At 36.7% G+C, this 15,502-nt stretch overlaps 1 protein-coding gene and 1 pseudogene across 1 annotated transcript; one reads left to right on the top strand and one right to left on the bottom strand.

Moving 5' to 3' along the window:
* Positions 1-884: 884 nt before the first annotated feature.
* ak7b (adenylate kinase 7b) lies at positions 885-15,497 on the bottom strand. Its single transcript, XM_055155433.1, has 19 exons — positions 15,217-15,497; positions 14,894-15,049; positions 13,230-13,338; positions 12,961-13,055; positions 12,370-12,480; positions 12,191-12,274; positions 12,020-12,108; positions 11,302-11,392; positions 11,124-11,201; positions 10,909-11,058; positions 10,701-10,829; positions 9,680-9,779; positions 8,819-8,947; positions 8,672-8,719; positions 8,374-8,571; positions 7,237-7,457; positions 5,700-5,858; positions 5,130-5,163; positions 885-952 (listed from the first exon to the last, which is right to left on the bottom strand). Exons 1-19 carry the CDS (start codon positions 15,292-15,294, stop codon positions 885-887), a joined length of 2,127 nt encoding a protein of 708 aa, XP_055011408.1. The 5' UTR covers positions 15,295-15,497.
* LOC129411466 (5S ribosomal RNA) lies at positions 6,049-6,166 on the top strand (annotated as a pseudogene).
* Positions 15,498-15,502: the final 5 nt, after the last annotated feature.

Here is a 15,502-nt window from a genome sequence, read left to right as displayed (position 1 = left end):
ATGGATTTTAACACCACATTTTCAGGAGCATGTGATCGATATGTGCGTTCAAGGTCTTTCTCTCAAACGGAAAACGCTCAGTTCCACGTTGTGACATCATGTGGCAACACGGGAACTGCTCCACTGCGTTTTTAAAGTCCATACACCTTCACTAGTATCACCCGGATGGTTTCAGCTCTGGAACTGCCAATCTCGAGTGAACGAAAGGCAAAAAGTAGCCGTTACGTGACATCACAAGGTGGAATCGAGCATTTTGAGCTTTGGAGATGTAGACTGACTAAGAAAACAGTGTGAATGAAACAAAACACAACTCCAAGTTTATTTTTAAGGAGGTGACAACATTATAACGTGGCTTAAAACTCACTAGAGTCAATTTTGTATAATGCAGAACCTTTAATTATTGAGATTGAAATAATAATGCGTAAATCTATAATATAATACCTATAGCGTCTAGATCAGATTTTGTCCTAGTTATAAGGTAAATTCATTGTCAGTTTCCATTGCACAGAATTAGGTCGAGCCTCCAGTTCTAGTCTATATTTTAATAAGTAAAAACCTCAGTGATTTCTATTTTATGTGACTCACTCAAATCCACAGTTTCAGATCTTTGGACAGACAGACAAAATCCCCTTTTACCATTCATTAGCGGTCTTTATAGTGCAATAGTGGAAGCGCAGTATAAGTCTATGAGGAGACACTAAACTGAAGGAATGAATCAAGAAGATGAAGCCAAAGAGATGTGATCAAAGCCTGCTTCAGACATGTGGTGCTGGAGTCGTTAAGTTTGCGTGAAGTAAATGGCTGTGATAGACTATACAACACTGACACTTAGTGGTGGAATCGTGCAACAGCAGCTCATTTTTAGTGCACATATGAAAATGTCTCTATGTGAAGATGCGATTAACTGTTGAAAGGATGTTTTGACTGGAGTATAGCTTAGTATTAATGCATGCTGAAAAAACACATAACACCTGACACTACACAGTTTTAAATGTGTATTATATTTAAAGGTCCTGTTATGCGAAATTGACTCTTGTGAGCTTTTTGCCATGTTATAATCAGTGTTGGGGAGTAACAGATTACATGTACTGGAGTTACGTAATCAGAGTACAAATTATGAGTAACTGTATTCAGTTACAGTTACTGTTTCTGTGACTGGTAATTGGATTACAGTTACTTTGTTGAAATAAATTGATTACACAGCGGTAAAACATTTTGGGCTACAACCTTTTTTCTTTTTTTCGGTAATTCCACTCATTGCCGGACACTAAACCAGGTCTAAACCAGGTCTAAAACCTGGACTAAACCAGGACTAAACCAGGTCTAAAACCTGGACTAAACCAGGACTAAACCAGGACTAAACCAGGACTAAACCTGGATTAAACCTGGACTAAAACAGGACTAAAACACGACTAAACCAGGACTAAACCAGGTCTAAACCAGGTTTAAACTAGGTCTAAAACCAGGACTAAACCTGGACTAAACCTAGACTAAAACAGGACAAAACCAGGTCTAAACCAGGATTAAACCAGGACTAAACCAGGTCTAAAACCAGGACTAAAACAGAACTAAAACAAGATTAAAACATGATTTAACAGGACTAAACCATGCTGTGTGGACAGTGTCTCCTCCTTCTCTTCTATCAATAATATTTTTAATTTAGTTAAGTAAAGTCTGGTCTTTTTATTTTCTTTTATCAGACCAAACTTCTTATGTTACAATATCCTTGTCTTTGCTCCTCTACAGCAAATCAAGTAATCCAAAGTATTCAGATTACATTACTCACTTTAAGTAATTTAATGGATTATGTTACAAACTACATTTTGGGGTAAGTAATCTGTAATCTGTAATCTGTAGGGAAATACATTTTAAAAGTAACCTTCCCAACACTGGTTATAATCCTCATCAGAAACTTACCTAGAGTTGTGTTTTTTTTTCATTCACACATGTCTGAGCAAAACAGTGTATCCCCAGGTTTGACTACCCCAAATTTAAGACTTTTTAAAGACCGTTTTAAGACCACTTAAATGAAAAGTAAGACCAACATTACAACCATTATGTGTGCGAAAAACAACAGATCCAATTCTAATAACGACCAACCAACTACCGGTGTGAGATAGTATTTTGACCCCCATAGAGCCGGGGTCAACATATCGCTATAGTAAAGTGACCCCCCCTACAGGATTTTGACTCTCCTTACTTTTCTTTAGTAGTTACTTATATGATCATTATTTCTCATGTAATTTACTTTTATTATATATTGCTACATATTCACTTTCTTTTTAGGTATTATTAAGGAATGTTTTGATGGATAACGACTTGGTATTTTGTGTAAATGTAACATATTGTTAAAATTGCATATACACAGCAATCTGTCACTTTTTATATTGTATTTTACATTGTTATGGTTTTTAATTTGCTATGTTCAGATAATCCTTAATCATAATGTCAATTTAGGCAATGGTTTGTAAGAATAATGGCCTTGAATTTAGTAATGTTGTGTTATAATAAACATATTGGGGGGTCAGATTACTATAGTCACAGGATTTTGACCTCCTTTATATATAATTGATCATTGTCAATATTCAGCTAACATTACTTCTTACTTTACATCATCATAACTAGAATAAACATATTGGGGGATCTGAAAACTACAGCCATAGGTTTCCCCTATTTAACTACTCAGTTGATCAGCCCTGTCTATTTTAACAAGATTCCAAATCATTATACATCACTTTGATTAACTAACTAATTAATAACTACTTATTTCATTTTCAGTCAAATATGTGTTTAAACTAAGTAATTTTTAACATTCAAAAGTTATAATCGACATAAAAAATGCATCTGAGTTCTTCAAAAAACACTTTTAAATGTCAGTATGTTTTAATTTGCAGATACAGTATTAATATTATTATTTTTTTATATATATAGAATTCAAGTTCTTTATTAATAAAATATAGATTTTCATAGGGGAGGGCAATATTCTATGGGGTGGGTCAACATACCATAATAGGATTCTGACCCCAGGGTCAAAATACTATAAGGTATGTTGACTCTGGGGTCACCTCACCGCAGGGTCAAAATCCTATACCACACCTGTACTATATCTAGAATCTAAGAGCCACTGCGGATTAAACCGACACTTCTCCATGATCCATCCAACTTCTTCCTCCACTCTACTGATAGTTTACTCATTGCCGCCGGTGCCAGAAGCCAAAGTCTTCTTTGTGCATACTCCAAATTAGACGTTCATTCTTGTTACATGATTTCACATTGCCGTTTTTTTTTTTTTCATCACTCCATTTAACATTGTACTGTAGCTCGGTTGAGTCCTTTAAGACCTTTCACTAACTAGGACCACACCAACAATGACATAGTGCAAAGAAGTTTATTGATAATGTACGAAACAGGGCAGAGATGAGTAGGTTGAGACTCTAGGTGGGGGATCCGTCTCAGTCTTCAATTGGCCCAGCCGGAACGAAACCCCCTTTGTAGGGGTCTTATCACTGAAAGACGAACAAAATAAGGGGTGGGAGGGTGGGGTCGAGTTAGCTGAGACAAACTGGGATGACGGGAAAGGCTGCTACAAAAAGGGTTCTGGGAAATTAGAGGCGTTGTTGAGGTGAGTTGTGGTTCGCTGGTGAGAGGAGAGGGCGGTTGAGGCGTGGTCCTGTTCCTGAATCTCAGTTAATCATATTAACTACATTTGTGAAAAAAATAAGACTTGGACAACAGAATTTAAAACTTTTTTAAGGCCTTAATTTAGGAACATGAAATTTAAGACATTTTTAAGACTACTAAGACCCCGCAGCCACCCTGTAAAACTTTTTATTAGTTTGTCTTCATCTCCAAAGCTCAAAATGCTCTTTTCCACCTTGTGATGTTATGAAGCGGTAATTTTCAAGTTAACAGCCACTTTTACCTTTTGTTCAGTAGAGATTGGCAATTCCAGAATTTAAATCATCCAAATGATTTTAGTGAATGTGTATGAAGTTTAAAAACCACAAAGTAGCACTTCCTTTATTACCACCTGACATCACGAGGTGTAACAAAGTGATTTCTATTTGAAAGAAGAAAGCCTAAATATGCAGGATTTGTGTGTTAACGTATGAATGAAACAAAACACGACTCATTGTGTTTTTGATGTGGAGACAACATTATAATATAGATCAGAAAATACCGTAATATAGGCCCTTTAAGTGTGTATTATATTTAAAGGTACAGAACATAGCTTTTCTGGTGAGATGCTATTTTTGCTTTGTCTGGAATGTTCCACAGTATGTCATTAAATGTTTACATCTCCTTGGAGACAACAGATGACTCAGTAGAGAGGCAATAAAAATAAACTATGATTGAATAAATTGATAAGTTCAACGCTACACTGTGGAACATTCCAAGCAATGAAATATCTCTAGGGAGACGAGTAGGTGGCCAGAAAAATTACATAATGCACCTTTAACTTATTATTTGTCACACGCACGGCCGTAATAACAACGTTAGTACCTGAGTGTGTCTTAAAAGCGTTGCGTTGTTTGTACCTGATCTTTTAAAATTGACTTTGCGTTGTTTTGCATCACAATGTGTCCCAAATATACTGGACTAATTTCCCCGTGTGGTGATTAGGAATGTACAATGAAATAATCTCTATTTGGTAACGGGCAATTATGTTTACTTTGGCGTGGAGAGAGGCGACGTGAGGGGGGGGACAAATGAGGCACTATTTGAAAGATCCGTCCTTCCTGGATATCAGAAGCCAAAATTCAAGCAATTACGACCCAGGCTTGTGTACTTTGGAGTTTACCAAGTTCATTTAGCAAATTAACTTCCTAATTAGCTCTTGGCAACGATCGCAGTTTCGTTTTGTGTTTTAGGGGGCGCTTTTAAGTAATGGCCAGAACACAGGAGGCCAAACTGAGCCTCTGGTAAATGCAACAGGGGCCGAGAATGAGCCGTGAACAAATCAGTGCTAATCAAAAACTCAGCGTGAACCAGGGGCATGATGGGAAGTCTCAAAGAGGTTTCAGTCAAAAAGAGTCCCAGGAAAGATACACTGTTGAATGTACTTTATTTTACTGTAAATATTTAAATACACTATAAAAACAAAAGCTGATTTAGTTCATATTTTTTACAGTTTAAGGGGTTGTTGTTCATCAAATACTCCGCCTGGAAACACACAATACAATAATCGGTGTTAGAAGGTTAAATAAGTGAATATTATAAAGGTTCAAATCTCCAAGTATTATCTGGTATTATTTAATATTAACCTCTTTAATTCATTGAGCCAAAAGGTAAATTGTTTGATTGATGGGGAGAGGTTTATTTTAAAAATGCTACTTAAAAGGAAAAAAAAGAAGAAGAAAAGAAAGAAAGAGGATTACTTATTGTTATATTGAAAGTTAAAAGAGTATTGAAATTATGGTCACTGTAGCTCAGAGACCTTTATTCTCATTGATAGTTAGTTTTAATTTTAATATTGCCAGTATTGTTACAGCCCCATCCATGTATTTCAGAGTGATGAAAAATGAGGTCCGTTTCCATAGTAATACAATTCAAAGTAATTATTTTTTTTTTTTAATGACGAGGAGCTCAAAATGGCACCTATAAACAGGAATAGTAAAAATAAATAGCTAAATCATGTTGTTAAATTAATCAGCATCAACAACAACAAAAAAAATGTAAATTTAAATTTAAATTGTTACCAGGAAGTCGACAGGGTCTTGTGGCTGAGCGGAGCAGCAGGCCAGCAGGCCCTGGGACAGAGTGGGCATCACATGCTCCATCAGGTAACTCCTCATCTGTGCTGTCTCAGCCTCCAGAAGATCCTCCTCCTCACGATGCAACTGCTCCACAGACCTGGACTGAGAGAGAAGACCGAGGAGAGACCTTTCATGAGAAATACTGGGAGATTTATTGTGGTATTATCTTTTTAGTTTTCTGTAAATATTGTGTGCACTGGAAAGAAAGAGCTAAACCCAGATTCAACTCTCATCTTAAAGGTGTACACCTGATTGACTCCATGTAGATATTGTTTTTTCTTGGCTTGTTCTATAGTGTGGCCTTACTGACTTGTAAAAGCCTGAGCCCGTCAGATCTCAGAAGCCAAGCAAGGCTGGGCCTGGTTAGTACTTGGATGGGAGACCACTGGGAAAATCAGGTGCCACAGGGGGGCGCCAGTCACAAAAAACTGCCATTGTGTCCTTAAGCATGACACTTCACCCACATTGCCTTGTATGAAAGTGGTCTGTGCGTGAGTGATGGTGGTGGTTGGAGGGACTGATGGCGCCAATTGGCATGGCAGCCGTGCTTCTGTCAGTGTGCCCCAGGGCAGCTGTGGCTACAATAGTAGTAGTAGTAGAGTGAATGAATAATGCTGAATAATGCTCTGTAAAGCGTCTTGGTGACATATGTCTGTGAAAAGTGCTATATAAATAAAGACTTACTGACTTAAAGTATAGCATTCCATTCAACTATCTCCACGAAGACAAGCAGGCTACATCACCAGGCCAAGTTACAGGGCAGATCTGTGTAGAAGTGGGCCTTTCACTGTTTTAATGCATGTTTTGTGTGGTATTTTTGCAAAATAAAAACAACCCTAATTGAACCAGTCACGATATATTTGTGTATATCGTGTATTGATATATAATACCATACTGTGGTACATCCCAGGCGAAGCAATAACTTCACCATGGAGACAAGCAGATGGCAGATCCTTCATAATAAATGTTACATAGTGCACCTTTAAGTCTTGACAGTGTTGACTCCCATTCAAGTCAAGATGCTGGAGGTCAGTTCCAGGTCTGATCAGTGGAGAGGAGTCCCCAGCCACAGTAAGAATGCATGTTTTTTAATGTATTTTCAATGTATTCAAGATATTTTGTAATTAATAACCCCTCTTGAAATTGAATGCATGCTATAGAGATCAGTTTAAGTATCTCCATGGAGAAAGTTGGGGAAAGGCCCATAGAGATTACATAGACCACCTTTAAACTAGTCAACAAAATAAGAACAACTTTGCAAGTAAAAGAAGGCCTACAGTGAAAACGAGTGTGAAATACTGTTATTATCAACCAGATGTGAAGTGCCAAGCACCTGCCAATGACTGTGGATCAAAATCACTACTCAGAGAAAAGGTAACATTTTACAGTTATGTTACAAATCTCATCACTGTCAAGAGTAATACTGCTCTTTCTTATTGAATCTAAACATAAAACTTTCAGGACTGGTGAAATGTTATACCCATTCCTCCCAGCGGGCAGCTCTCTCTCTGGCCTCCTCTGCCTCTCTCTTCTCCTCTTCTTCTTTCCTCTGTGCCTCACTCTTCTGTTTCTCCTCCATCTTTTTCCTCTCCTCCTCCTCCATCTCTTCGATGGTGGGGCTGTAATTTCGAGATGGACCTACAGTTTCAATGATCTTCTCCAACAGATGCAAACAGCTGGGTTCATCCTTGCTTGTGATTTCTGAGGGAAATAATAAAATTATGCTTGTCAAGAGATTAGTTGTAAAATGAATTTTGGACTGTATTTTGTACCTCATATCAAGTCACTATCATTGTTATATCAGCCAGTTTCAGCTCACTACATACTTGGAGTTGTGTTTTCTGCTTCATTCACACCTGCATATTTCCTCTCTCAAACATAAAATACTTATTACTTATTTCCTCTCTCAAAATATGTCATGTGGTAATACAGGAAGTGCTCCATTGTGTTTTAAACTCCATACACCTTCACAATGTGAACTCCTCCACTTGTGGCAGGGACTCTCCACCCACCTGGAAATGAGTTTCCTCCACAGGGTGGCTGGGCGCTCCCTTAGAGATAGGGTAAGGAGCTCAGTCACACGGGAGGAGCTCGAAGTAGAGCGGCTGCCCCTCCACGTCGAGAGGAGCCAGCTGAAATGGCTCAGAAAGAGGCTCCAAGGAAGACCCAGGACACGCTGGAGGGACTATGTCTCTGGCCTGGGAACGTCTTAGGGTCTCCCCGGAGGAGATGGAGGAAGTATTCGGGGTAAAAGAAGTCTGGGAGTCTCTACTTACACTGCTGCTTCCACGACATGGCCCCGGATAAGTGGAAGAAAATGGATGGATGGACACCTTCACTAGAATCATTGGATCATTTCAGGTCTGAAACTGCCAATCTCCACTGAACTAAAGGTAAAATGTATCTGTTAACTTGAAATCTGCAACTACATGACATCACAAGGTGGAACTGAGCATTCTGAGGTTTGGATATCAGGATAGCCTTATAATAAAGGATTACTCAAACGTGTGAATGAACTAAAACACAACTCCAGGTATATATAATATGACTTAAAGCTCACAAGAGTCAATTTTACGTAAAATAGAGTCTTTAAAGAATAGTTTATTTTGTAATTCACCCAGGTTCAAAGTGGTGATGTTAAACTCGTCGTAGAAGTCGCTGACAGTGGAGTCTTCACTGTTCCTATGTCTGTATCGGCTCAGTCTCTTCAGGAAGAGCTCCGGTTCATAGCTGTTCTTCTCCACCTCCGTCTCTGGCAGGTTTATCACTCGTTCTTTCAAAAACAAATCGGAGGCATCGAGGACAAACACAAACTCTGCAAGACAATTTTCACACATTTTTTTTTTTTTTTTTTTTAATTAGGTACTTTTAGAGGTGATGACTTGCAAAAGGAAACCAGCAATTTATTTTCAAACCTGGCAGTATCTTGTTGGAGACTGTTTCCTCCTCTTCTTCCTCATCATCTAAAAGAAGAATACACCATTTGAATATAACAAAAATATACATACAAATAAATCATGGTTATGGCTATAGTTACTTAACAATATTAGATTTTTTTTTACTTTCATAGAGTTCTTTCACTTGGTCATAAGTTTTGGGGAATCCATCCAAAACAAAGCCTTGGTTCTGGCAGGGTTTGGTCATCAGTTTGTCCCTCATCACTTTCAGCAGCAGGTGCTCTTCCAAAAAACCTAAAAAAAGACAATATAGTCTATCAAAATAATATTATTTGTCCTTTTAACTAGTACTTAAACATGCAACTGGCCTTGTTTAAGATCAACTACTTGCCTCCATGGAGATGCTATTGCTTTGCCAGGAATGTACAACAGTATGCCATTAAACTTTCCTATATCCATGGAGAAAAGCAGGTTATGCCGCAAGGCCAAGTTTACAGGTAAGATCAGTGGAGAGGCAACCCTGCTCACAGAAAGAATTTATGTTTTTCTAACCAGTAAATAATATACCTGTGATTGATGCTTAATGGCATACTGTGGACCATTTGGGGCAAAACAACAGCATCTCCATGCTCCAACCAGGTGGTGGACCAGAAAATTTACATGGTGTACTACTACTATGACTACTACTACTATGACTACTACTACGACTGTTATGACTACTAATACTACTACTATGACTACTACTATGGCTACTGCTGCTGCTGCTACTACTACTACTACTACTACTACTACTACTACTACTACTACTACTACTACTACTAGTAGTGATACTACTATGACTGTGACTACTACTACTACTACTACTACTACTAGTGATACTACTACGACTACTACGACGACTACTACTACTACGACTATTACTACTGCTATTACTACTACTACTACCACTACTATTACATCTACTACTACTGCTACTACTACTACGACTACTAATATGACTACAAGTATACAAGTATTGTAGTGTACCTTCATTCTGCTCCATACTTTCAGTGAGACTGTTGAGCAGCTCCTGGGCGTCTGCTGTGCTGTTCGTCTCCACTGAAGGATCTTTATTCACTGTTTCTTTCTATTAATTAAGATCATCAAGCACAAATTATCGTTTGCATTCTAACACGCAATTTTCCATATAATTTACATGCAAAATAATACCTACAATAGACTTAATTATGGACTCTTAGGGCTGAACCATTTGGATTTTTGGAACATGGTGACTGAGATTGGGTTTGCAGTTTATGTTTTAGTAGGATTCTGTTCATTTTTTTTTTTACATGTCCAAGAAAATTGACAAAATTACTGAAATATGACCTGCTGCAGCTACGCTAATATAAGAATATCATTTCAGAAGTCTACACTGCAAAATTTAAAATGAGCAAACTCAAGAACATTTTACTTAATTTGGGTAGATTCAACTAGGCAAGTAAAATGATCTACCAATGAATGTTTTTTCTTAATTCAAGCAACACATTTTAACATTTAACATTTTATGTACAAAAGAGTTTTGTTTGTTTTTTTTATTATCATTATTATCTTCAGTGTAGCAAGCTGTATTTTCATATTTTAACTACAAAAAGTCTTGTTCTTTTGGTAGATCATTTTACTTCTCAAGTGAAATGTACTCAAATCATGGTTTTAGTTTTTGCAGTGTAACTAACAGGTTCGAATCTGCAGAATAAGGTGTTTTGTTGTTTGCAGAAGAAATTACAGTACTTCAAATACTGCAGTTTTTTAAATTGCTTACTTCAATCAAATTGCAGTTTTGATTTAACTGTGATTAATCAGCACTATTTTGTGTCAGAATCAGAAACGTATATAATATTTACTTAAAATTTTATTGCTCTTATATGTGAGAGACAGTACAAAGAAAATGTTCTGTTGTCTTAATATGACTTGAGGTATTTATATATAGGGGTATGCTGATAGTTCTTTTTGCAATGTATGTATTTTAACTTGTATTTTAAGTTCCCAAGTAAACCCTGATATGACTCACCAGTTTATCAAGGGTCTGTGTAATAGTTGGCTTCAGTTTGACATGATGAAGTTTGTAGTGATCGCAGATAATTTTAGACAGAGTGCTCTTCCCAACAGCAGGGGGCCCCATAACACAAATGCGGATGGGCTACAGAGAAACAGCAAGCAATAAAAATTTCAAACGCACATTGTCATTATGTTATCCAGTTTTACTGTCAGTTGCCTACCTGTAGTCCTCTGTATTGTCTGTATTCTTGAACTACTTGACCAATGTTTTCCACCAGTCCTTTCTCACACTGCCAAGAAATAGACAGCAGCTCTTTCAAATGGGCCGACTCCATTCTCAAATTCACCGTCATGTAGTCAATTTCCATGACCTAAAAACACATCTTGTTTATCCAAATATAGTTTACGCATGTTTAAATAATCACATTTTACATACAGTGATTTCTCGTATAAGGTAGGCCTCCTCGAGTGGTATTTTCTTGATACTTCCTGGTCCGAGTGCATTAGAAATAGCCTAAAAGGAATAATTATGGAAAAACACACCATGCCATAATGACAGAAAGGGTTAAGTTACGTTACAATAATGACAATTTCACTGTTACTTCACTGTTAACCTGTACAATCTCCTCCATAGTGTGACTGGAATAGTCGACAGCCAAAAGGTAGTATGGGCTTGGGCGGTGTTCAATCACATTCTGTATAACACTGGAAAAAACATTATTGAAGTGCCTATGTCAGGTTGGATAAGCCATTTTACTAAAACACACTTAAGATCATTATATTTAAGATTTCATTAAACCATTAAACTTTTTTTTTTCTTTTTTTTGCCATTTTTAAGGTTTAAATCTTTACTTGCTGGTTGGAAATCATGACATCACACTAGCGAATTTCATAACATTATCTAGCAACTGTGGTATACAGTGGTCTAAAACCCCTCTGATGTACACAGAAATTATTATCTGACAATGGAAAATATAAGAAACCACCTTTACTTTGTTGAAATCATGTTTAAAGTATCAGAAAAAAACGTGTTTCTTGTGTAAATTGGGCCTAACTTTTAAACAGAATTCTCCTAATGTGCTGTTATCTATATGGAACTCTCTGAAATAGAACTGTCTACTTACTGTAGTTTTCAACATATTTTTCAACATTTCTTCACAAATTATATAAATATAATTTATAAATAATTTTTACAATTTATATATAACCAAATTAGGTAAAAAATTGAGAATCATCAGAACCTGTCATACACACTTTAAAAATATAATTATGAAGGGTTGTAAAATATTAATATATGTAATATATTACTGAATGCATTCATTTGTGTCATACCTTGCTAGGTCATTGATGTGGATTGTGGGAACGATGTTGGTGCCATCTCCAAAAACAGGAACTTCAGCTTTCAGTCCCTCCCATGATGTCTACGAATACAATATTAACACCAACATAGATCTTGTATTATCATTCTGTCTGGATGACATGGAGACTGGACAGTTGTCTTACCTTGAAAAAGTAATGAAAGATCTGCTCTCCCATTCCATACTGCATTCCCGACACCACGACATAAGTAGAGAACATGTGTTTATTCTGAGAAGGACACATAATGGTTGTCAATGGAGTAAATCTCAAAGCATACTAAAAAAAAAGGCCCATGATTTATTATATATATATATTATACTAACTGTTTTTCCCAATTGAACCACTCTCTTCTCCAGATCATTGTGAGCTCTGAAGTTTGCATGTGGTCTTCGCCGACGGAAATCTTCATCAGTGAAAGGCTTCTCCTCATCCTCCTGTTGTAAAGCAGAAGTAATCAGCAACAAGTTAAAAACAGTAATAAATAAATAATGTTGTTGTTTTACCATGTACAGTGTCAGTTAGTGTTGTCAAGATACTAAATTTCAATCTCAACTTCGATACAAAGGAATAGACTCACTTCTAATACCACAATGAAAAACACTTGTTCTTTAGACATTATTTTATAATAATGTGGTCTCATATTTATGTAATCCCTCAGTGGTTCAGATAGGTTCCATAGTGGTCCATGGGTGTATACAAGTCTATGTGCTCTTATACTTGTTCTGAACTCAAGATCATTCAAAAACTATTCAGGGAAGGTTAATTTGGGTCTTGTGAATGGGACTTTTTTAGTAACGATACCTACTCAAATTAGTATCTTGTTTGTTGATACTAGTTTTAGTATAGGTAAGTTGATACTTTTGACAACCCTAGTCTCAATTTCACCACAGTGTGAATGTACAGAATTTACTCACTGGATCAATGGGTTTTCTGCAGGCCCAGGTCATGACTGTGGACACAAGGATGAACATCTTTGGCCCAGTGAAATTGTCCAACTCATTGTGAAGGGCTGAACATAGAGACATTTATAAGTGACTTCATAAATACTATCAGCTTGTTTTGTTTTTGTAATAAAACTTAATAGATTACAATAAATGCAGTAATAACAATATATTTAGTAAAAATGCTACCATAAATGGACTGTATAATGACAAATAGTGCAATGCCAATTTTATATGCATACTTGCAACAGCCCAGAAAGCCTCGTCCAGTTGGTCCTGGTGTTGAGTAATGTTATAAACAATTACATTACAGTCCATAAGTTTGGGTAGAAGCTCCTCCCTTTTCAGCTGCTAAAATGAGACAAAAACAAAAAAATGTAAATTATTTTTGATGATTAAAGGTTCTATATTACACAAAATACACAAAAGATTCTTGTGAGCTGTGAGAAATGCTGTCACCCCCTCAAAAACATACATGGAGTTGTGTTTTGTTTCATTCACACATTTACCAAAGCTCAAAATGCTCTATTCCACCTTGTGGCATCTTGAGGCTGTAGTCGTCAAGTTACCAGCTACTTTTTACCTTTTTTTCTCTAGAGATTGGAAATTCCAGGGCTGAAATAATTAAAATTATTCTATTGAAGGTGTAAGGCAGGGGTGTCAAACTCATTTTGGTCCAGGGGCCATATCCAACTTACTTTGATCCCAAAGGGGCCGGATCTGAAAACTCATGGCATATAAACCCCAAAAATAACAATAAGTTCAAATATTTGTGCAGAGAAACACAAATCTATTACAGAAATATTTTTTTAATTGATGAACTCTTTCTTTTACAAAATATTATAATATTATGAACAACCTGAAACTTTAAGAAAAATGTAATTTCAACACAAAGTTTAACATTAACTTGTGTGCAAATAGGAATAAGACCATTTTTCTTGGAAAATCCTGCACTCGGCTCCACTTTTCTCATTTTGGACATTTTGCTGATGAGGGTGTCATGGTCAACAGTCAAAACGATCGTCCTTTAAGAGCGTTTGGAAAGAGACAAGTCATTTGTGCTGCTCTGGTGGGAGGGGCCACGCACAGAGGCGCTGGAGATGCTGCTATGATAAACACCGCAGAAAATAAACAATATTTAATTTATATTTTAATAGAAAATATAATTAAAATATTTTAGTACAAAATAAGCCAAGGGCCACATTAAAGGTCTTGGAGGACCGGATCTGGCCCCCGGGCCTTATGTTTGACACCTGTGGTGTAAGGAGTTTAAAAATACAGTGGAGAACATCCTGTACATCAACTAGGAACAGATTATTTTCTGTCTGAGAGAAGAACACAGTCTAAATATGCATAGGGTGACCAGATATTCAAAATTAAAAACTGAACTAGGACATATCTGGGTTGGAATGGTCGGTAAAATTGTGAAAAGAGTGCTTACATTGTCCTTACTCGAGTCAAACGTGTCAATATTTAATCTGAGGGAATTCTGTCGTTGCTTTTTTTTTTTTTTTTTTTGCCTTATACTCACTTTCAAGCATGTTTTCTGCATTTTAGCTAAAAGACAAAAACAATATATTAGCCTCTTTACTGTTGGTGGGTTACAAATTGGTCAAAAATATGGATAACTGGGACATTTCTTCTATTAAACTGGGACAAATCAGTGGTTTTGGAGAAGTCTGCTGGGACAGGGGACAGAGGACTCAAATCTAGGACTGACCTGGGTAAATAGGGACGTCTGGTCACCGTAAATATGCAGGATTTGTGTGTTATATGTTTGAATGAAACAAAACACAAGTCCAGTTATGTTTGTGATGAGGAAACAACATTATAACATAGATCAGAAAATAATGTAATGGGCCCTTAAAAATATGAACCTTAATCCTGAACAGAGTAAAATACTTACATAGTACTGCTCCAACACATAATCTCTGTTCTCCTGTGATTCTTCAGAGACAGTTCCCACTATCTCAAAGGCTTTTTCTTTATTAATATTGGTGTCCACTGACTCCTCCTCCTCTTCATCCTCACTATGAGCTCCAACAACGCATTCAGACAGAAACTATAAAGTACAACAATGGAAAAAGTCACTGCGTAACGTCAGTTTACAGGTAATAATTCATTAGCGTTAGCATGTGCTTTTGTTAGCATATCGTTCTTTTTTATAGCTATCCATGCGATTTATATATTTTCCAAACATCAAAGTTAAAGATTCATGTTTGTTATTACCTTTGCTATATATTTAGATGAGTAGGAATCGATGTTGTTGATGAAAATCCGTTTTAGTGACGACTTTCTTTCTTCCATAATCTATTTACGTTAGTTTATTCCTGGTTTAGCGACTGTTAGCAATTTAGCGTCCCGTTGTTATGGTGACAGGGGAGGGGACTGTTGCTATGGTGATTGCAGCTGGTCTCGACGTGTTGCTCATATGTGAATTTGAGTCCAATTTTAATAAAGTTTAATGATTTTACATGAATCTGGGAATGAACAATGAGACTACTTTTACCAATAA

The sequence above is a fragment of the Boleophthalmus pectinirostris genome, unplaced genomic scaffold (assembly GCF_026225935.1).
Source record: "Boleophthalmus pectinirostris isolate CB_2022bp ecotype Guang Dong unplaced genomic scaffold, ASM2622593v1 HiC_scaffold_10, whole genome shotgun sequence".
Taxonomy (NCBI): domain Eukaryota; kingdom Metazoa; phylum Chordata; class Actinopteri; order Gobiiformes; family Gobiidae; genus Boleophthalmus; species Boleophthalmus pectinirostris.
This window is presented reverse-complemented; position numbering and strand designations above follow the sequence as displayed.